This window comes from Eretmochelys imbricata, chromosome 23 (assembly GCF_965152235.1).
Source record: "Eretmochelys imbricata isolate rEreImb1 chromosome 23, rEreImb1.hap1, whole genome shotgun sequence".
Classification (NCBI taxonomy): Eukaryota; Metazoa; Chordata; order Testudines; family Cheloniidae; genus Eretmochelys; species Eretmochelys imbricata.
In genome coordinates, this window is record NC_135594.1 from 1,280,904 (window position 1) to 1,301,826 (window position 20,923).

Genomic DNA, 20,923 nt, shown 5'->3' on the forward strand with positions numbered 1-20,923 from the left:
GCCGCCGCCCGCTCAGGCCTTAGGCCAATCCCTTCCCAAACGCGCTGGCATGTCTCCTGCTCTCTTTGCCTGTGTCCAGGGTGCCTCACTCAGGAGTTTGGCAGATCTGTTTGAAAAGCCCCTGTGATGCCGCGGGCTAAATATTGCTAAAGTGCCTGTCGGGTATTTCCAAATGGGCGCAGCCGCCTGCTCTGTGTACGCCCCCAGGCTGGCCTGGCATTGGGTCGCAATATTACACGTTGCCTCTTGGGCATTTGCCAGTGTGGTCTTACGGGGCGAGCTTTGGTCCCCTGGTCTCCAACCTCAGTTACCCCAGTGGCTGTTCTGGGCGAGTCCAGATGTGTGGGCTTCACTCCCGAGCGGGAGGACAGGCTGCAGAGATGGGAGCAGAGAGAGCTCTGGCCAAGCGTCTGGGCTGGTCAGATCTCCGAGGAAAACAGGGCAAGTAGGATCCCTTCTTCAGCCCGGCCAGCAGAGAGCGGGCAACGCATCCGTGATAGGGCACGAGTGAGGAACCCCAGTTCCCGAGAGGGGTGCGCACTGGAGGGCACTCGAGTTGAATAGGAGAGCTGGCTAGAGGGCAGCATGCCCGAGCTCCAACAGGTCTTCAACACCAAGGAACTCTTGGCAGGCGATCTGACCTCTTCCGCTGAATGGGCTGGAGCTTTCTGGGGCCCTGTCCTGGCTCCACTTGCTCCTATTCAGGCGGCCCTGGAACCAAAGCAGACCGCCAGCAGCGTGACGTTTCACCCTTTGCGTCTCCACATGAACTTCCCTCTGCAATTTCCCGTCCCCAAATGGCAGCAGGGACATGGGAGAAGCCGGATGGCGAGGCCCGTATGAGGAGCAGCTGAGTTGTAAGGAAAGGGGACAGTGAGCAGCACAGCGGGTGTTGAAAATTAGCGGGGTGTTCTGTGATTGGCCATTCCTGAGTGGTTCCAGGAAAGCACGGATATGCGAGGGCATCAGAAATAGCCAGGGTAGATGGGGCAGCTTTACACCCTGCAACGCTGGGATAGCCGCCTTTCTAGTGACCTGAAGTTTTATTTCAACCCTTGTCTCTGTTCATTCTAGTCCTGTCGTTCCGATGACCATCGTGCGTACTTTTCCTACTTCAGTCCTGCTGTTTGCTGGGGCTGCTACCTTGGGCGGAGCTAGGACTGAAGCAGAGCGTGTGAACTCCCCGGCTTTGGCGGCTCACGCTGCGTGGTCACTCAACCGAAGTAGCTAGTCCGGGGCGAGGGAGCCTGTCACGCTTTGATCGCTGATGTGGGGGGAGAGGATCCCTCTGCTCCACCAGCCCGGTGTCGTGCTGAGTTGAAAAGGCATGTCCAAGGCATGGCATGGGGAGGAAGGCCCAGGCCCAAAGTGACTGGAGACCCAGGAGCCGGTGGTGCTGTTGCTGGGCCGTGGAAGCCAGGCGTTGTGCCTGTACGTTTTTACCTTCCTGCGCGGGTCTCGTGACCCTACACCGCGCCGGGCTCCAGCCTGGCCTAGGGAAGCGCCCTTTCGCGGGTTCGAGTGGTACAGTCGCCTCTCCTGGAGCACCCTGATTTCCTGCCTCGCCACTCCATCGTGGAGCGAGCGGCCGAGCGGCTCCCCGGCCGAGCGTTCAGCGCGCTGATCCTAATGGCCGAGCTCCTGCAGTGTGGGGCCCTGGCACTGGGGCCGGGCGCTGCAGGGCTCCTGGGCTTGCTGGAATGACAATAGATCCAGCAGGCGTGCCGAGCGGCCTGGCAACTCCCGGCGCTTGGCGCTCCTCGCGCACCGTCACTAGTGGTCTGTTCCCAGAGCCGGGCTGCGCTCGAGAGGGAGAGGGCTTGGCAAGGGGTGCTGTCGGCAAAGGTGTCAAACCCTGGGCTGGGTGAGCCCCGAGCTCCCCCTTGGGGAGCAGTGCAGAGGCCTGGACCTGGAATCAGCGCTGGGGTGGTTCAACCCGGTTGCCAGCAGGAGTTTTCCCGACCAGCCTGCACAACGGACACTCCTCCGCGCCCGAGCGGAAGTGATGGCAAGCGCTCTCGGGCAACGGTCCTGGCTCTGTGCCAGCCACAGCCTCACCTGTCCAGCGTGGGCCCCGCGGGGTTCCAAGACTATCCCTAGCCCTGCCGCCTCCAGCCGCCCCCTCTCTGCCCCGTCAGCTGCTGCTCCTGCCTGCCGCCCCGCAAGTCCTGTCAGGTGACGTGGATTAATTTTTCTCCAGCTGTTTGTTTTGTAAGGGCTCTTGCCTGTGGAGCGTGTGTGTTTTCCCCGCCAGCGTCTTTGATCTGAGCATGTGCGATTAGTGCCTCTTATCTCCAAGGCTTTTGATCACCTGTGATGGTAGCACATGGTGCTGCGGGGAGATAAGGGTCGCTGGAAACAGAGGTAAACACCTCGCTGGCTGCCTGAGCAGGTAGCTGGGCTCTCCCTGCAAACAGGGCTCTGATCCCCGGGGCCTGTGTTTACGGAGACCACATCCATGTAGCAGGGGAGTTTTTAATGATACCCAGTGTGGGGGCGGTTTCCTACTGATACTGCCTTTCTGTCTTCACGGGAGAGCTGTGTCTGTGCACAGCGCGGAGAAGAGGGCACTGGGGGACCAGAGGAAGGGCATCTCCGATCACCCCCCCCCTTGTCTGCCTTCTTGGTTTGGTTTGTAAGCTCACGGGGGCAGGCACTGGTGTGAAGACTCTCGCTGCCGTGTGCTCAGTCCTGTGGGTGGAGGGGGGCGGATTCGGTCCCCGTGGCGAGCGACACTGGATCTTTAGTGGTGGCGTTCGTGGGAGCTCCATCCACAGCTTTGTCTGGACATCCAGTGAATTCTGCGATGGCAAATGGCCTCTTTTCTTCTACAGACGCTCACTGCGCCCACAGCTTGTCCTGCAGCGGGCAGCGTTACCCTGGTTCCTTGTCCTGCCCTGCAGAGGTGGCTGGGAGCTGGGGCACCAACATGAACGAAGTGTCAGTCGTCAAAGAGGGCTGGCTGCACAAGAGAGGTAAGGATCCCACCCGAAGGTGGTGCGTGTTGGGGGCACACAGTCACACCAGCCTAACTAAAGGTGGGATTTTAAACCGGTGCAGCTTTGTGAGTGGACACTCTGATAGGGTTTAAACTGGCCTATGCTGGTTTAGTTTGCTCTGTGAATTGTTTTAAACCGATGTAAGTATGGCTACGCAGGTATTTGTACTTGCTGAACTAATCTGGTTTTTGAACTGCTGCAACTTGTCTGTGAACCCGAGCCCTAGCTGTTTGCATCGCGGCTTTCAGCGGCTGCAAGCCTTTTCTGAGCCCTGCAGATAAGCTTGCTGTAATCCTGAAAGAGGAGAGTGCAGAGACTGCTCGCCCAGGGTAGCAGGGCTCCTGCAGCTCTCCCCTGACCCGCTGACTCCAACAGCAGGTAGCTTGCCCCCCTTGCTGTCCGTGGGCAGCCCCTACGGGGCGTCCAACACTCTGAAAGCCAAGCTGTAACTGCAACTGAATGACAGGCCAATGTCCTGCCTCCTCTCCTCGGACCTTCTGGCCTGTCCAGCCTCTCCGTCATGCCTCGGGCAGGAAGTCTCCTTCCGGAGCAGCTTCTGCCATGGGCAGATCCGGGGCGATTCCTTGCCATGCTGTGCTGAGGGATTGGGGTGGCTCCAAAGGAAGGTGCAGCCTCTGGCTGCAGGAAGACAGCGCGGGGCAGAGGCTCTGTGCTCCCTGGTGGAGAAGGGGAAGCTGTTTGAGGGCTGTGCCTGGCTTAGTGGCATCTTTTCGGCTTCGGGGCACCGTGGGCAATTGCCCCTTGCAGCTGCCGGAGAAAAGGAAGGCTCTGGTCACTCAGCTGCCCAGCCTCCCCTTTCCCTGCAGCACACAGAGCCCCGGAGGAGCGTGGGGTGGAAGGGCGCTCAGACAGGAGCCCTGCCCGAGCTGGGCCCAGACTGTGCCTCGCCTGGCTGGGCTGCATTTTCTGAAGCTAGGGCCTGAGCCGAAGAGAGCAGGAGTCTTTCCATTGGCTTCTGTGGGCTTGGGAGAGGCCCTCAGCTCGGTCTGACTGCAGCACGCGCAGGGAGCTCTGTCCCGGGCCCTGGTCGCAGTGCGGTTAGAGCCGTGTGCCAGTGGTCAGGCTGAGGCCCAGTTTGCCCGTTTCCCTGGCCAGCGCGGACAAAAGATTATCTCTGAGACCCATGGTAAGTGTCTCAGCATGTGCCCGGAGCAGGGCTTGCTGGCGTCCCTCGCACCCCGGAGCAGGGGCTGGAGAAGTGGTGAGGCTGGCATGGCTTCGCTCCTGGAGCTGCCAGGCATGTCCTCCAGGCCAGCATCTCTGCCCTCCCCTCCTGGGTGGCTCTGCGCGAGGACCCCAGGCCAGCGGTCACTTTTATTTTTAGCGTTCTAGAGTGCAGGGGCCATGCAGCAGCTGCGCAGGGGGTTATTTATAGAGACGCGGAAGGTGGGCCTGTATTTTCCTTGGTTGCTGAGCACTTTCGGGAGCAGGCGCTGGAAGCCCTGCAGCTCGGACACATCCTGGCTGGCTCCCATTATTCCAGTGGCGTGCCCAGGGCTTCTGGGTCTAGCAAATGTCTCCTCTCTGCCAGGGAGAGAGCAGGGGGTCAGGATTCAGTGCTATTTCTGTACATGGCATGGTGTGCCAGGACCAGGGGCTGAGGCTAAGGTGCTAACTGTGTGAAGCCACATCCCTTAAAACAGCCACAGAGCCGGCCGCATTTGGCCATGGCTGCCGCTTGAGCTAACGTATCGGCTAACGTCCGGGAAGGGACCTGGGAGCCAGAACTCCTGGGTCTGTTCCCAGCTTCACCACTCTCCCTCTGTGAGCCTTCGGCAGGTCGCTTCACTAGCCTGCCTTTGGGTGGGCTTCCCTGGGAAATAAGACTGTTTACCTGCCTTACTGGGATTCACAGGGGCCCCAAAGGAAAAAGCAGGTGTTTGGAGGTTCCCCAGAGGTTAACCCTGAAATACCTTAAAGGACCCTCATTTCATCACTAAGGATCTGTCTCAAGTGTTGGCCCAGCGTGGCCGGCGCGGAACCACTCCCACCCTTGGGAGGCCCAGTGCCGCGGTCTCAGTGTCCTTGGCTCTGTGTGAGCCTCTTGCCGCTAAAGCCCCAAAGTGGCTGTGGGGAGCTGAGAGCACTGTGGGCCTTTGAGTCTCTGGAGTGTCTCCAGTGAAATTCGGTGGTTTGTCCCTTCGCTGGCTCTTTACTGCGCCCGGGCCTTGCCGAGAGCAGGGCAGCGGCTCGGGTGCCGAAGTCGGGGTGGGAGCTGGTTTGAAGCGGGCTCTGTAGCAAAGGGACAGAGCGAGGCGTGAAATAACACCAGGCATAATTCGGTTTTGTTCCAGGGGAGTACATTAAAACATGGAGACCCAGGTACTTCCTTCTGAAAAGCGACGGCTCTTTCATCGGCTACAAGGAGCGGCCCGAGACGTCTGATCACAGCTTGCCACCTCTGAACAACTTCTCGGTCGCAGGTGCGTCTGCCGGCTAAACCCAGAGGTGCAGGGGGACCCCCAGGGACACGTCCGTGTCTCTCCCCAGCAGATGCACGTCCCCCTTCTCATGGTGCCCATGTCCCCTCTGAAGCCAAGAGGAGAGTTCAGTCTCCAGGAGCTTTGGGCCATGGTGCCCGACATTAGTACCCCGCGAACGGCTTGTCCAGCAGCTGTGTTCCCCTCTCTCGCTGTGGGGCTTGGAGGTGACCGCCCCGGAGCGCTGTCTGGCAGCCTGCCCCGCTGTCGCTCGGGGGAGAATAGCAACCGGCTGCCCGACACTCGTGTGTGGGACTAGTGCGGGTTTAGTCCCATAGTGTTAGCACCGTTGAGAGCCCTGGTGTGGACAGGCTGCCGGCTGCCGTCTTTGAAAGGAAGCTGGCACCCTGCAGAGGTGGCACCGGGAGGTGGCTGGCGCCAGGCCCCGGGTGCTGCATGTGAGGCCGACAGGCGGCATTTAAAAATGCAGGGTAGGGATTTTAATGGGATCCTGCGCTGAACAGGGAGCCAGTGCAGGAGGTTCCAGGTTAGCAAAGGGGACCTGGTCTCAGAAATCGGGGCAGCCTGCACTCCGCCCACACCCACTCTCCCTCTGCCCCCAGAATGCCAGCTGATGAAGACAGAGCGCCCCCGGCCAAACACCTTCGTCATTCGGTGCTTGCAGTGGACGACTGTCATCGAAAGAACCTTTCATGTGGACTCTCCCGATGAGCGGTAGGTGCAGCTCCACACACTCCCGTCTGCGTCACGGGGCGCCCGCCTCCTCCAGGCCACCACGCAGCACAGGGCCTGGCGGGTAGGGGGGGCAGGTTCCCTGGGAACTTAGCTCTTTGTCTTCAGATTCCTTGGCAGCCACCTGCCAGCCAGCCCTCCCAGACCTGCTGAGAGGCAGATGTTCTCCCCACATCAAGGGGGAGAGGGGGGCAGAGAGAGAAGGGTGTGTCCACCCTAGACCCCCGCAGACCGACATCAGGGACTCCCTGCATGCTGGGCGTGGCACCGAACAGCTCTGGTCTGAACAGAGGGTGGGAACGGGGATGTGAAGTATTTCGGTGCCAGGCAGGAGTGTTCACGTGATCCTCCCCTGGAAGGCCAAGCTAGGGGCCTCTGGCTCCAGGTGGGCTGTGCCTAGCTGTTATAGGGGAGGAGACGGAACTCTGTCTGGCTCTCTGTACCCCAGGACCCGCAAAGACCCCCTTCGTGGCAGGCTGGAATTTCTCCCGCGAGTCCCAGCTCCCTGCTAGAGGTGCCTGGCTGTGAGCTCCTTGCCCCGCAGCCTCTGCTGCCCTGGGAGCTCTGGCGAGGTCAGGCAATGCCAGCTGCCACCCGGACAGGCGTGGGACCTGCAGCTCATGTGTACTGGCTCCACTGAGCGGAAGGGAATGGAGCGGTAGCGAGCAGGTGCGCTGGTAGGGGTGGGCCCATGCATGCCCGCCCTCTGCCCAGCTGCTGGCGTGGAGGTGCCCAGGTCATGGGAGCCGCCACGGGAACTAGCAAGGAGCCTGAGGGGCGCAGGCGTGGCCTGCCTTGGAGCGTTGCATGCTGGGACAGCAGGTCCCCTGCCCCTCGTGTGTGGGGGGGTGGGATTAGGCCTTTTGACCTGGGACCTGGTTATGCGTGGCCATCGGCCGCAGTGCAGAGCAGGTGTGTGACACTCTCCTTGCACCAGAGTGAGGGGTGCCAGGAGGCGCTAGGTCGCGGGGAATTGAAGCAGGCTGAGCAGCTGATCTGACAGACCCTCCCCCACCGGCAGGCGCTTCGTCTGGGGAACCCCACTGATGGCTCGGTAACCCTCGGGCACTGGCCGAGTGGGCACCCTTAGCTGGTTTGGCCTGGCTGCCCTGTGTGGCTTCCCGGCTCCCGCTCAGCCTGGTGAGCGAAGCTGGGCTCTGGCAGGGGCTCCTGGCCGGAGGGGGAATCATGGTACACTGTGTGCACCGCTTGAGTTCTCCTCGGCTAGTTCCCAGGGGCTCCCTGTCCCCCTCGGGACCAGGGGGTCTCTAGGCAGCAGTGAGAAGAGCTGCTTGCTCTGAGCACAGCATGTCCTCACGCCAGGGGCCTCTTGCAACCGGAACAAGTGGGAAGTTTTGTGTCTGTGCTAATTGCAAAGGTCCGCTCCGAAGTGAGGCTGATGGGTCGCGCTGGCAGAGTGCGAACCGGGGGTGAGGAGGCCCGGGCTGAAATCGGTCAGGGCAGCGCTGGGACCCGGGGTCACTGCTGTGGGAGGAGGAAGCGCAGAATCCGAGCTGCCAAGACCCGGCCTGCTCAGAGGTGCTGACGCACCCGTCCATCCCTCGGCTCCTGCCGTGTTCTCCCCCTGCAAGCAGCAGTGTAGCTGCCTGGGCCCTGCTGCCGGTCCTGACCCCTGTGCTTACCGCAGGGAGGAGTGGATGCACGCCATTCAGACCGTCGCCAACAGCTTAAAGAACCAAGAGCCCGAAGAAGACACGATGGATTACAAATGCGGCTCTCCCACCGACACCACTGGGGCTGAGGAGATGGAAGTGGCCGTGACCAAGACCCGGGCGAAAGCAGTAAGATGGCTGGCGTGTTGAGGTTTCTCAGCGGGGGGTGGGGGGGTCGTGGTTTCGGGGGGCAGGATGGGAAGGAGGTGGGGGACCCCAAACCTTGTTTCGGCTGTACTGTGAGGTCGCAGTCTGGGAAAGGTCAGAACCTTCGCCGTCGTGACGCTGTTCCTGTTTTCATTCGTTTGCTCCAAGCTGCTAACGTCTCCCGGCCAGGTTCTCCTGCGCGCTCGCTGAGAGCCTGGGGAGGTGGGATGGCGGGTCACTCCAGCTAGGTCCCTCACAGGGGCTGATCTCTCAGGACACCCGTCCCCTGCGACAGAAACGCACTGTGATTTCTTTCCCCCGGGCTGCATGAGGTTCACAGCACTTGTCTGAAACCGGTTCCCTTCCGTTTTCTCTGGCCAGTCATCTTCTGTCAGCTCCTGGGGGTCTTCTTCCGTGGGGAGGGGGAAACCATTGACTTTTTTCTGTGATTTCTGCAAGCCCCTCTCCTAGCCACTACATTGCATATTTGTCTGGAACAAGAGCCTGCTCCGCAGGGAAGTGGGAGTCGTGGTGTTTGAGGTTGGCCGTTGTGCACAGAAGCACACAAGACCGTGGTTCAAATTGCCAGGGTGAAACTGCCCCCCGTGCGCGCCAGAGGGCTGGAGTGGGCCGTAGCTGGGTGTCTTGACCTCATGCTGTTCTTCTACCCAGGCCGGAACCGTTTTTAGAACTAGCTACCCCGGCAGGAGAACCCCTCGGTTTTCGATAGGCTCGTCGGTCGGCATTTCCCCACCTTCCAGCCGTCCCATGCCGCAGCGTTAACCCTCCCCCCGTCTGCCTTTCTTCCTAGACCATGAACGATTTCGACTACCTGAAACTCTTGGGGAAAGGCACCTTCGGCAAAGTGATCCTGGTGCGGGAAAAGGCCACTGGGCGCTATTACGCCATGAAGATCCTGCGGAAAGAAGTCATCATCGCAAAGGTACGCGGGGCCATTCGGGGAGGGAAGGGTCAGCACGGAGGGGCTTGGGGGCCTGAAACAAGGTGTATTCCAAACCTGCAGGCGTGTGCTGTGCATGCTGTTAGGTAACATCATCCTCTGCCGTTTGTGGCTCGCGGTCCGTCTCTCTCCTGTGTGTGTGTGTTTGCCTCTGGGAGCGGGGGCAGAAATTCTCACCTATGCTTCAAAGACTTAGAAATGAATGTGTTCACCCATTGCCATCCGCCTTCGGCTGTAAGCTGCTTGGGGCGGGGGCTGTCTTTCTGTGTGGGGTTTGTACAGCACCTGGCTCCAGGGGGGCTGCTACATGGCTGGGGTTCCTCAGGAGTAGAGCAATAAATGTGCGGGGGGGGACTGTGGGCGCTGAGTCAGCAACACACTTAAAGCACCTGCTTCACTTAAAATTCAGTGGGACTTGAGCATGTTCTCCAGCGCTTTGCTGGCCAGCGGTGAGCATTGTGCCTTGGCCACTGTTCCCCTCGGGCATGAATGCTGCCCCCCCAGGGCTGGATTCCGGTCCACACCTGCCAGCTCGAAGGCCAGCAGCTGCGGCTCGGTGGGATGGCCGGCTGGCTTTGAGTGCGCGACTGATCTCCTGCGGTGTCTGTCTCCCCGCAGGACGAGGTGGCGCACACGGTTACAGAGAGCAGAGTGCTGCAGAACAGCAGGCATCCCTTCCTGACGGTAAATCCGCCCCGTGGGTCTCCGGGCGGGCAGGGCGGCCGTGCCAGCCGGGGAAGTCCCCGTGGGTCTCCGGGCGGGCAGGGCGGCCGTGCCAGCCGGGGAAGTCCCCGTGGGTCTCCGGGTGGGCAGGGCGGCCGTGCCAGCCGGGGAAGTCCCCGTGGGGTCTCCGGGCGGGCAGGGCGGCCGTGCCAGCCGGGGAAGTCCCCGTGGGGTCTCCGGGCGGGCAGGGCGGCCGTGCCAGCCGGGGAAGTCCCCGTGGGGTCTCCGGGCGGGCAGGGCGGCCGTGCCAGCCGGGGAAGTCCCCGTGGGGTCTCCGGGCGGGCAGGGCGGCCGTGCCAGCCGGGGAAGTGGGCTGCTTACATGCCGGCCGAAACCTGAAAGATCCTTCAGACTCACACTGTCACCTCCATCAGCAGTGCAGCAAGTGCCCCTGGGAGGGGCAAAGCTCCAGGTCTTCAAACGGCGCCCCGAGCTGGGTGTCTGGGTGCAGAGCGCTCATCTCTCGCTTGTCGGCGCCAGGGCAGCTGAGCCTGGGAGGGAGCACGAGCCAGGGCTGCGCAGTGGCTACTGGGCAATGAATGTGCTGAGTGCCCAGCTCCTGCCATTGGCCCCATGCTGGCGCTGGCAGCCGAGAAGCCCTGCGCTGGGCAGGACTTGCTCACTCATCCAGGAGGCCGCAGGGCGGGCCGCTCGGCAGCAGCCAGCAGGCTCGGCGTGGGAGACGGGATTCTAGCTCTGCCCTTCCCTGGCGCGGGAGCTGGAGTGACAGCACCGTAGTCCCTCTGCCGTCTCGGGAAGCGCAGAGCCATGCAGCCGGCCCCCGCCTCTTCTCAGCCGCTCCCTCTCTTGCAGGCACTGAAGTACGCCTTTCAGACCAACGACCGGCTCTGCTTCGTGATGGAGTACGCCAACGGAGGAGAGGTGGGTCCCGCCCGCACGGTGCGCTGGGTGCTGCCCGGCTACCTAGTCCCCAAGTGAAAATCAAACCGCAGCACGGACTCGGGGAGGGGGAGACGTCTGAGGCTGGAAATGCGAAGGGGAGAGATTCGGGAGCTGACCCGTTAGTGGGAGCTGCGGAAGAGCCTGTTCTGCCCCCCACACTGGTGAGGTGGCCTGTGGGCCTGGAGGAGGGCGTAGGGGGGTGCAGAGGAGTCAACAGGAAGATGACCCATGTCTGTGACCGACCCCCCCACCCCCCTCTGCGGCAGGACAGAATTTCAACTTGTCCATCATCTATCTCACTTGGGGGGCTCTCCAGTCTTACCAGCAGCTTGTGCTGCAGGGAAGTGTCAGCCCCGGCCCCTGGTAGGAGCCCTGCCGTAAGGAGCTGTGACCCAGCTAGTCAGGACTCCTGGGTTCCCTGCCCAGCCATCACTGATTGGCCATCTGGCCGTAAGAATGACATTCTCCCAACTATGGGGGGTGGGTGGGGATTGTTACCCACCTCCCGTGGGTTGGGTGGCAGGTGTGGCTATGCAGCACTGACCAGCCTCTCCCAGCCAGCGTTCCCGCTGCCGGCTGTCAGGCACCAGCTGGCCTGCTGCTGTGACTTCCCCCAGCAGGATTCCTGCTGGCCTTGGTAAGGGAAACACAAGTGTCTTTGAGGGAACCTTTCTGAACTGCCTGGCTCTGGGTATGTTCTCCCCCTCCTGCCCCGGGCCTTCTCCCCGCCTCGGGGGCTGTCAACGTACAGGGCAGTGCGCGTCGGACCCACCTGCCGGCGTTCTCGCCGGCGCAGCTGCCAGAGCGCTCGGCCCTCGTTTGGCTGCTTCCGGGCTCTTACGGCCCCCGCTCTGTTTTCCTTCCCTCCAGCTGTTTTTCCACCTTTCGAGAGAGCGCGTGTTCACGGAGGACCGGGCCCGTTTCTATGGTGCTGAGATAGTGTCCGCACTGGAGTACCTGCACTCCAGGGACGTGGTCTACAGGGACATCAAGGTAATGTCAGGGCAAACAGCCGGTCCGCCCGGGTTCTGGCTAGCTCCCGCCTTCCGCACCTGTGGCTGCAGCTGGAGTCGGTGCTCAGAGCCTTTGGGAACCAGGCTCTTGCATTTTAAAAAATGAAACTGAATTCTACGCCCTTGGGTCCCTGTTCCCTCCTTGCTCGGCTCAGCCGGTGAGACGCAGGCAGCCGGTGAGTGTCTCAGCAGCGCTGTGCCCTGGCTGGATTTTGTCACTGCAGGAAGGTGTCTGGAGAACAGGAGGCAAGGGCCCCTTGCTCCTGTCCCTGCTTCTGAGGGCTGGACTCAGCAGAGGCTTGGCCGCGAGCAGCCCCGTTTCTCAGGGCTCCGTCCCAGCCCCCAGTACGGCCTGGCGAGCGCTTGATTCATGGAGAGGGTAGTTTAAAATTACTCTTTTACCTAACCTCGTGTTCTGGATGATCTGCCCTTGGCTCGCCTTTCTGCCCAGAGGCTGTGCCCACGAGGAGAGCCGGCTTCAGGGTGGGATTCTGGGCTGCTCCTGAATGCAGCCAACTGCCTGCATCCCTCGCAGGCCACATCAGGCCCAGTGCTCTCTCGGGGGTTGACGAGGATTGACTTGCTGTTGATCGTTACCCAGGACTAATGATGCTGGTGGCATCTTTATGCTTCCCTGGCCTGCCCCGGACTAGCCACTGCGCCCCATCGAGCTCACAGTCTCGGCTCTGTGTGGACAAGCGAGCGGAATTAACCGGAGCTTTGACCCCCTCGCTCCCTCTCTGCCTTTCAGCTGGAGAACCTGATGCTGGATAAAGACGGCCACATAAAGATCACGGACTTCGGGCTCTGTAAGGAAGGCATAACGGACGGCGCCACCATGAAAACCTTCTGCGGGACGCCGGAGTACCTGGCCCCGGAGGTATTGATCTTTCACTCTTAGGTGTATTACGATAGCACCGCCCTGACCCAGGCCAGGGGCCATTGGATGGGCAGAGACCGTGCCTGCCCGAAGAGCTCCCAGACCACAGGTGGGGGGGACGGGACTCGCCCAGACGGACAGTGACGAGCCTGGGAGCAGAACCCAGGCATCCTGCCTGCCCGGCCCGGACCCAGCCCCCTGGGCCAGGCCCACAGACGAAGGTCAATGTCCCGTGGCCGGGAGTGGGGTGTAACAGGAGGTTGGTGGCAGCGCTGAATGCTGCTGCTAGACACACCTCACAAACCAGGGCATCACCCTGACCTCAGGCCAGCAGGGCTCCTAGACACGTCCAAGAATCCTTCTGCTGCTCGGCTGGGACGAGGCCCTCGCTGCACCAGAACGGTCCCTTCCACTCCGTTTCTGGCCAGCTTGTTCCCCACTCTAAGGTAGAAACAAAGCTGATGAGGAAAACCCTTTGCCTAGGTGGATTAGTATGTTTAGAGCAGGGGGCTGGGAGCCAGGACTCCTGGGTTTTCTCCCGGCTCTGGGAGGGGAGGGGGGCTAGTGGCTGGACTCCTCTCCGCAGCTCACAAGCCCCCCCTTTTCCCCGCACAGGTGCTGGAGGACAATGACTACGGGCGGGCTGTGGACTGGTGGGGGCTGGGCGTCGTCATGTACGAGATGATGTGCGGCCGCCTCCCCTTCTACAACCAGGACCACGAGCGGCTCTTTGAGCTGATCCTCATGGAGGAGATCCGCTTCCCCCGCACCCTGAGCCCCGAGGCCAAGGCCCTGCTGGCCGGGCTGCTCAAGAAGGACCCCAAGCAGAGGTGGGTGGGTGCTGGGCACATGCACCCAGGGGCTCGCTGGGCCCAAGCTGGTCCCATGGCGCCAGCTCTCACTGGCTTTCTTCCGGGGGTGGCAGCTGCTCCACGGCAGGTGCGTCGGTCGCTGTGGAGACGGTCAGGGCTGGGAAAGCACCGGGAGATCCCCCATGGCAGGTGCAGACCAGAGGCGAAGTGTCCTCGGTCTCCTGCCCAGGAGAACCTGGGTTAAAGCTTCTAGGGCCTTCTCTGGGCAGGTCTCTGGCCTGGGTTGGAGGGGGTCAGACCAGCTGATCACAGTGGTCCCCGCTGGCCTCGGACTCTAGGAGTCTAGACACAGAAGGTCCAGCGGGACCAGGCTGAGGGTCTAGGTAGACGCGCTGGTTTCGGTGTTGCTGATCGATACATGCCAGGATCCTGTGGATTTACAAGGGGCTCCCTGACCTTTGGCACCATCTGACTAAATGGATTTAAAATCGCACCTGGAAACCAGTGCAAGTAGCCCAGGCCCTGGAGCGAGGGCCAGGGAGTAAGGATGCTCTGTGTCTCCAGGCTCGGAGGAGGGCCAAACGACGCCAAGGAGGTGATGGAGCACCGCTTCTTCACAGCCATCAACTGGCAAGACGTGGTTCAGAAGAAGGTAAGAGGGGGGAACCCTCTTTGCTGTGGAGGTCCTGGGTTTTTTCTCATCCCCTGAACCACTTATCTGAAGAGTTCTCAGAACAGCCCGCTGCCACTGAGTGTACATGTGAGGCTGTGCAAAACCCACCCTTCGCTAACACCTGATCAGCACAGAGCAGAGCTCATGATATACCCCCACGTGGGCGCGGGGTGAGGGCCTAGGCGGCTCAGTTGCACGGCTTCTCGTTTCTTAGTTCAGAGCTGCAGTGATCGGTTTGCAGACCTGGGGAAGGAGGGGTTGGAGCTGTGTCTAAAGCCAGCCCTGCTTTTCGCGGGAACCTCCCTTCACATGGCAGGCAGGCGTCACTGCTCAGCGACCTCTCTTGGGTTGGTCTAGGTGGAGCTGCACGGGATTAGCTCACGGGGTGAGTGGAAATCGACTCAGTCCCTGGGCTGGTTTCAGATGGCGAGCGGCGTCGCTCGGTGTAACAGGTTGGCTGACGCTGCCCTTCAGCAGACGTGCGAGCGTCCACTTGGGGCTGATGTGAGCTGAGGTGTAGCTGGGCCCTGGAATGCAGCCGAAGGGATGGTTTCGGTGGCAGGCGCAGACCCAGCCGCGCTGCCGTGCTGGGGAGGGTGGGAGCCGGAGGGCGTTCCCTGTTACTGATGTCAGCCTCTCTTGCTCCACAGCTCGTCCCGCCGTTTAAGCCCCAAGTGACATCTGAAATCGACACGCGATACTTTGACGATGAGTTCACAGCGCAGTCGATCACCATCACGCCTCCTGACCGATGTGAGTATGGCTGAGCTGGCTGCGCTGGGCTCTGGGGAGGGGCTGAAATGTGGGGAGCTCCACCCCACCCAGCACAGAAAGCAGGGGAAGCCTGGCTGGTCTAGTGGCCTAAGCACAGGACCGGGAGCCAGGATTCCTGAGCTCTACCCACTGTCTCATGGCACCGCACTGTGTAGTGAGGACGTCAGCGCTGCCCTAGGGTCAGAGTGCGCGGGGCTGTACGCGGCGTGTCTGATATCCGTGGAGGGATGTCGGCTGAAAGACCCCAGGACGCAGGGTTTGATCACGTACTCTGGGAGCACTCACAAGGACCAGCCCAAATCCAGGGCCTTGTATTGTCGTGTGCTGATCAGACCACATGGCGAGAGCCGCTTGCGGAGGGAGAAGGGAACGGTGGTCCCCAGTGTAGACTGGGACCCAGCCTGGGAGTTGGGAGCAAGCCTCCACGGTTCCAGCCCACCGGGCCCCTGGTTTTCTCTTGGTGGGAAGGAGGCAGAGAGAACACCACGTAGCCCAACTCTTGGGCATCTCGGGTTGCACAGGCTCTCTTTAGGCGATTTTTGGAAGCATCCAAGGGGTTTAGGAGCATGAGTCCTGTTGAAGGCCACCTGTGCTCCCAACTCCCTGTGGTGCTTGGAGACCCACCCCCACCCCCCCATAAGCCGCTTCTCTCTCTGTCTGCAGATGACAGCATGGACTCCCTGGAGGCCGATCAGCGGACGCACTTCCCCCAGTTCTCCTACTCCGCCAGCATCCGAGAATAGGCGGTGGCAGGCAGAGACTTGGGCTCCGAGCACGGGAGAACTTGTTGGTTTTGTTCCTTGGATTTCTCTCCAGCAATCTGGTCACACACTAGCCCGGCCCCCGGAGGCTGCAGGGCAGCCGCCCCAGCTGTTTGAAACTCAGCCAGGTTGGCATCACACCACCAGGCGAGCGGGGAGACGCTAGCTCCCCGTTTTGAGCTGCGTGGAAAGGAAGGAAGTGCTCTTGCTCCGTGGCTCTGAGCAGCTCCAAGCCCTGGCTGGTTCAGTACCATGGGGTTGCTTTTATTTTTAAACTCCTAGAAGTGCTTACAGCTTTTAAAGACACCCACCCCATGAGACAGCCCCTCTCTCAGCCTTCCTCCAGCGTCCAAGGGCCCAGCGAGCCGGGTTGTCAACTAGCCATAACCTAAAAAACAAAGACCAGGAGAGAGGTTCTTGGAGAGGAATCCTGTGGAATCGAAACTGACTTGCAAGGAATGACGCCCGTTCTGTCCAGAGATTTCTGTTGGTCACGGAGAGCGACTCTGTGTGGACGTGACGTAAGACGCCACGCGGAATCTCCGCTGGGACGCACAGTAAACCCTCCGAGCAGGCCGAGAGCCCGGCGGGTTGGCCCTCACCCCAAGGGCTGCTGTTTACTTCATTGCTCCGGTGCAGCGAGGAACACTGGCTCGCCAGCCCCAGGGTTGGGTTCCTGGTTCCTGTTTTCTCTTCTGCCTGTTACATCTTTGCAGCCCTTCCTTACACCTGCTGGGAAAGGGGCACCAGCTGGAGCCATGTGGATCTCTGCGGGCAGGCGGGGGGAGGGAGTCTGGTGGGCACTTGGAGATTCAGCAGGGCTCCCACGCACAAGAGCACTAAGGAAGAAGCCGGCCCTTTCCATGGGGAAGTGGCATGTCAGGAAGGGAGGGGGTTCTTGCCGGAGGAAAGCCAACCCCAGCCCACGGCGGTACCTGTGTCCGACGCGCACGGTTGTAAAAGCAATAATGTTTTTCTTCAAAGCTGCCTTAAAGCCAGAAGTCGGTGCGCTCGGTGCTGCGGTCCCTTCACACCCTGTGTGCGGCAGGATTTTACACAGAACGACCAGGCAGCTAATAAACGCTGCAGCGCTCGGCCGGAGACGCGCCTTCCTCCGCAGCTCCTGTGAGCCGCTCGCCCGCCGGCTCAGCCCCCAGACTTCGGGCTAATCTTTTCCCACAGCACACGCCAAAGGCCCCGTTTCCCCATTCGGACGCACCCTGGGCTGCCGTGGACACTGCCGAGGGGCTGGGGAGCGCTGCTCCGCCCGTCCCTCCCAGCACCAGCTCCTGGGCGGAGTGCATCGGGCAGCGGAGACTGGACAGAGAAAGTTACGAGTCGCGGGAGCTGAGCGCTCTTTCCCCATTGTCACTAAGCTGCCGGACCGCGTGGGTCAGACTCAAATGCTCTGAAACCATCTGCAGCTTTGAGGGGCAGGGGGAGCAGCTGCCTTCTGCTCCTCCCGGCATCCCAGAGCCACAGCGGGTCTCCCTGCCCAGCGTCTCTGAGCCAGTGTCTCTGAGCTTCGCCTGGGCCGGAAATCGCAACCCCTAGCCCAGTGGCAGAGAGCCATCCGAGCTGCATGGCCTGAGGCTGCCGATGCACCTGGGGTGCAGGTTACAGCCACGTTGTGCGGGTGAGGCGACCTCAGGGTGCGTGGCGGGGGGACCCTGACTCCGGGGGGTCTGCAGCCGCTTGGACCGAGAGCCTGGCCTGGCAGTTTTTCAGTTAGACACGTTTTGATGGGATATTCTCGCCTGCTCTGGTGCCCAAGCTGGGCTGCGTCCCTGGTGTGTGGGGTCTCTTTCCCCAAGATTTTTACTTAGGTCAGCCGGTTAGCCGTTAATTCTGGGGGTTCGTTCCCCATGGTGCCGTTCCCTTGCAGGCAATGGACGCACTGGTGAATGGCTGACGGCCAGGACACCACGTGGCCTCGTGTTTTGGTATTTAGCCGATTATGCCTGATTTGAGGGATGGGGGGCCAGGGCTCTCGGTACAGATGCCCCAAGTACTCAGCTTAGCTCTTCCTGCTGTGCAAGGTCAGGCCCCGGGATTGCCGCCTCGGAGCTCGGCATGCTTGCCAGCTCCTAATTTTTAAGCTCTTGAGTATTTCTGCCGCCTTTACCAGTGTCCGAGCCAGCGCCGATCTGGGTCCCGGTCCTCTCCAGCTGCTCCTCACTGAAGTCTCTGAATTTCTCAGGGAGGGCGGGAGCCTCGTCCCAAGAGCCGCAGCCGGCCGTGCAGCCTGGCTGGGATTTGGGAGAAAGACTCCCCGCTGCTCAGCTGCCACCCCGGACAGGCACCCTCAGCAGGGGGAGCAGGTAGCCGCAGGCCTGAGCCCGGGCTGAGGCTGCGGGATCTGGGGCTACTCAGTGAGGGGGTCCACAGGGCTCATACGCCGCCCTACCCTGCTGCAACTTCCCCTTAACCCTCCCGTCCCTGGCTGTGGCGCCCGCCCGCAGTTAGCTGGGCTGAATTTGAGGCTCAGGCTCTTTGCGCTCCGAGCCTGGTGCAGCCTCAGCCCCGAGAGAGGAGGGGGGACGGGTCTCGTGACCTGTCCCAGCCTGTGACGCACCCCTGGCAACGCTGGCACGGGGGTTGGGGCAGGTTTCCCCCGCTCGCTCAGGGTGCACCCGAGAGTCTTGGCAGCACTGGTCTGTCTCCTCCCGCAGCCCAGGGCTCTGGCAGGGGACCCGCAGAACGGGAGGTGGCCCTGAGTGGCCAGAGCCGCTGGCTGGAGTTCATCTGGGAACTTCCCTGCAGGGAGGCCCAGGCTGAACGGAGGAGCTGGTGGTGTGCCCTGGCTCCCCTGGAGAGAAGCTCGTCTTCCCCCCTGCGATGGGGTCTGCTCCTGGCCGCAGCTGGGCTCGGGGAGGGGAAAGCAAACGAGTGCCTGGAGAACGGGGCCCCCAGGGTCAATGTTGTCCCCGGGGTCCCAGCAGAAGGTTTATCCCCCTTGTATGGCCAGGGACCTGGGAACTCCCCCAGGCTTACACAGCTGCGGAGGAAACCCCCGTCTCCCAGTCCGGTGCCTTTAACCACCAGCCCAGCTCTCCGAACCTCCCTGGGCCTTCCCAGACTGTGTCAGGCCCATGCGTGAGCCCCTCAATGGGGGCCGGCAATTTCCTCTCTGGAGAAAGGCCCCTTCTGCATGTGCAGAGCTCAGCTGGCCACTGAGAACCTCCTGGGGCCCCGCGTCCGGGGAGCAGCGCGTCAGCCCCACACCGAGCACACGCAGACCACGGGCTGCTGGTCGGGCGGCGCGGCCTGGCTCTCGCCTGGGTGGAGCAGCATTTGTAGATGCTGTCGAAGTGCTTCGTTGCTTGGGCTGTGTATTTCACGCTGCGTTTGTCAGGGAGCCAGGTGGGACCCTAGCAAAGCTTTAATTTAAAACCCACGTGGCCGCCCGGGTTGCCCGTCTGGCCAGATTGCCGGCTCCCCGGGCACGGTGCTGTGGCTTTTTCTCGCAGAGCTTTAGAGCCTTAATGTCCATTTGGCCTTTCGCTTGCTGAGTCGCTGGAATTTCGTGTTGATTCACCTGGCTCAGGGGCTGGGCTGCCGAGTCCTTCCCTCCCACCAGCATTACTGGGCTTGCTGCCCAGCCAGTGCCCTTCTGTGCCTCACCAAGCGTCCAGGGGTGAACGGCTGCCCCTCCCCGGCTGGCAGGGGCTGTCCCAGGACACGGCTCCCGTTGAGAGCGCTTCTCTGCCCTGGTCTGCGGCCAGCCCAGCATTCGCCCAGCTTTGAGGATGGACGAGCAGCCAGTGGGGAAGGAGCTTTCTCACCCGGTGGGGTGGGAGATTTTACTCTTGTGGCAAAGGGAACCTCCAACGCGATGGGCACCTCGGATGAATGATGCAGACCCTGCAGCTGGTACGCTGGGATCTCGGGCACGGCTCCTGCCAGCGGCCCCCGAGCTGACCTCAGTCCCCAAGCTTGGATTGTGTGAGCTCTGCCGGGGTGCTGGGGCATGCCTGGCGCGGCGAGCAGCCCAGCCATCTTCCCTTCGCCAGCAGGGAGGGGCCCAGAAACTTTTCCCCATGTCTGTAGTTGCTGCAGTTGAGGTGCATTTACTTAGACTGACACGTCCTTGTGGGTTTCCCCGACAGCAACGGGGGGACGAACGTCTCCAAAGCTGGAGTTGGAAGCTTTGGCCGCACGCGGCCCGGAGGCCGGGCTGTGATACTTGATTCACTCTGTAAGATAGTTTGTGAGTTCTGACTATTCTTGCTTTTCCTAGTTCCTGGAGTGTTTTGGTTCTGTAAATCTGTCCACGGCGCGTCACCTGTGCCCTCGGATTTGTACGGTACAAGCAATAAAATGGTTTTTGGAAGCTTTGGGTCCATGCGTTTTCCCCCTTGTCCCCCAAATCCTGTCATCGCAGCCGCCCGGCGCTGGGGTTTGCCCCAGGAATTGCCCTCGCTCCGGCCCCGTATCCTGTCGGTTGCGTGTGTCCTGCTGCTTCAGAGAGAGGGGAAATCCTGATGCCCTGCAGGGCCGGGGCAGTGGCCTTCTTTCCCAGGCCGGCGCTGGGAAATCCAGGCTCCAGGGCCCGGTTCTGAGGGGTGCTGAGTTCCCAGGGGTCCGGAGGGAAGAGGTGGAGGCTGCGGGCTCAGCCCTAGAGAACCAGGCCCAGCTCCCCCTGTTTCCTTGGGGAGCCCCCCCATGTCTGCAGGAAACTCCCCATGTCCTCTGGGTTCTACATAGACCTGCCCTGCCTGGGGGTGGCCAGGCCCTCACTCACCCCACAAGCCTGGGCGTGCTTAGCCCCTCGCCAGGTCCCAAGGGAGCCCAGCAGCCGGGGCATGGGGTGGGGCTGGCTCCGGGTGGGGAGTCAGGAGCTGCTCTCAAAGCAACACACGTTCCCGTGAGCCTCTCATGGCCCTATGCTGACAGCGCTGCCGAGACCGGGGCCCCGTGGGGCCGGGCGCTGCGCAGCACAAGGAGATGCGGTCTGGGCCCCTCCGAGTTCCCAGCCTATATACAAAGGGAGGATCCTTTCCCCATATTACGGAGCGGGAGCGGAGGCCGAGAGAGAGGCAGAGGGAGGCCGTGGCAAAGGAGGGGACATTTTGCAGTGTCCGGTTCCTAGCCCCTGTGCTCCTTGCTTGAACGCCTCTTCCCCACCCCCTCTCACTGCATGTGGGGCTGCCCTGTGGCCCTTTCATTCCTTTTCTCTGGGCCTCTCAACCCAATGGGGCCTGATCCCCTTCACACACACCCCCCATGCGCACACACACGGTCACTGCCTCGGGGAATGCAGCTGTCTCTGGGGTGAGCCCTGGGGCAGAGACCCTTTGTGCTGCACTGAGATGCAGCCCCCTCTGGGGTGGGGCACAGGGGCTGTTTATACCGGGATCTCTCACCCAGTGCTGTGATGCAGCCACTTCTGGGGTGAAACACTGCAACT

At 61.6% G+C, this 20,923-nt stretch overlaps 1 protein-coding gene across 2 annotated transcripts in view; it reads left to right on the forward strand.

Moving 5' to 3' along the window:
- Window positions 1-19,846, forward strand: part of AKT2 (AKT serine/threonine kinase 2) — a 33,106-nt gene extending 13,260 nt beyond the window's left edge. For both annotated transcript variants that reach the window (XM_077840088.1, XM_077840087.1), the window contains exons 2-14: window positions 2,835-2,975; window positions 5,315-5,443; window positions 6,064-6,175; window positions 7,842-7,995; window positions 8,825-8,956; window positions 9,593-9,658; window positions 10,511-10,579; window positions 11,471-11,593; window positions 12,365-12,493; window positions 13,109-13,323; window positions 13,870-13,957; window positions 14,629-14,731; window positions 15,416-19,846. In XM_077840088.1, coding sequence (XP_077696214.1) covers window positions 2,930-2,975; window positions 5,315-5,443; window positions 6,064-6,175; window positions 7,842-7,995; window positions 8,825-8,956; window positions 9,593-9,658; window positions 10,511-10,579; window positions 11,471-11,593; window positions 12,365-12,493; window positions 13,109-13,323; window positions 13,870-13,957; window positions 14,629-14,731; window positions 15,416-15,495 — 1,446 coding nt within the window. In that variant the 5' untranslated portion in view covers window positions 2,835-2,929 and the 3' untranslated portion in view covers window positions 15,496-19,846. The remainder of the gene's footprint in view (window positions 1-2,834; window positions 2,976-5,314; window positions 5,444-6,063; window positions 6,176-7,841; window positions 7,996-8,824; window positions 8,957-9,592; window positions 9,659-10,510; window positions 10,580-11,470; window positions 11,594-12,364; window positions 12,494-13,108; window positions 13,324-13,869; window positions 13,958-14,628; window positions 14,732-15,415) is intronic.
- The last annotated feature ends 1,077 nt before the right edge of the window (window positions 19,847-20,923 follow it).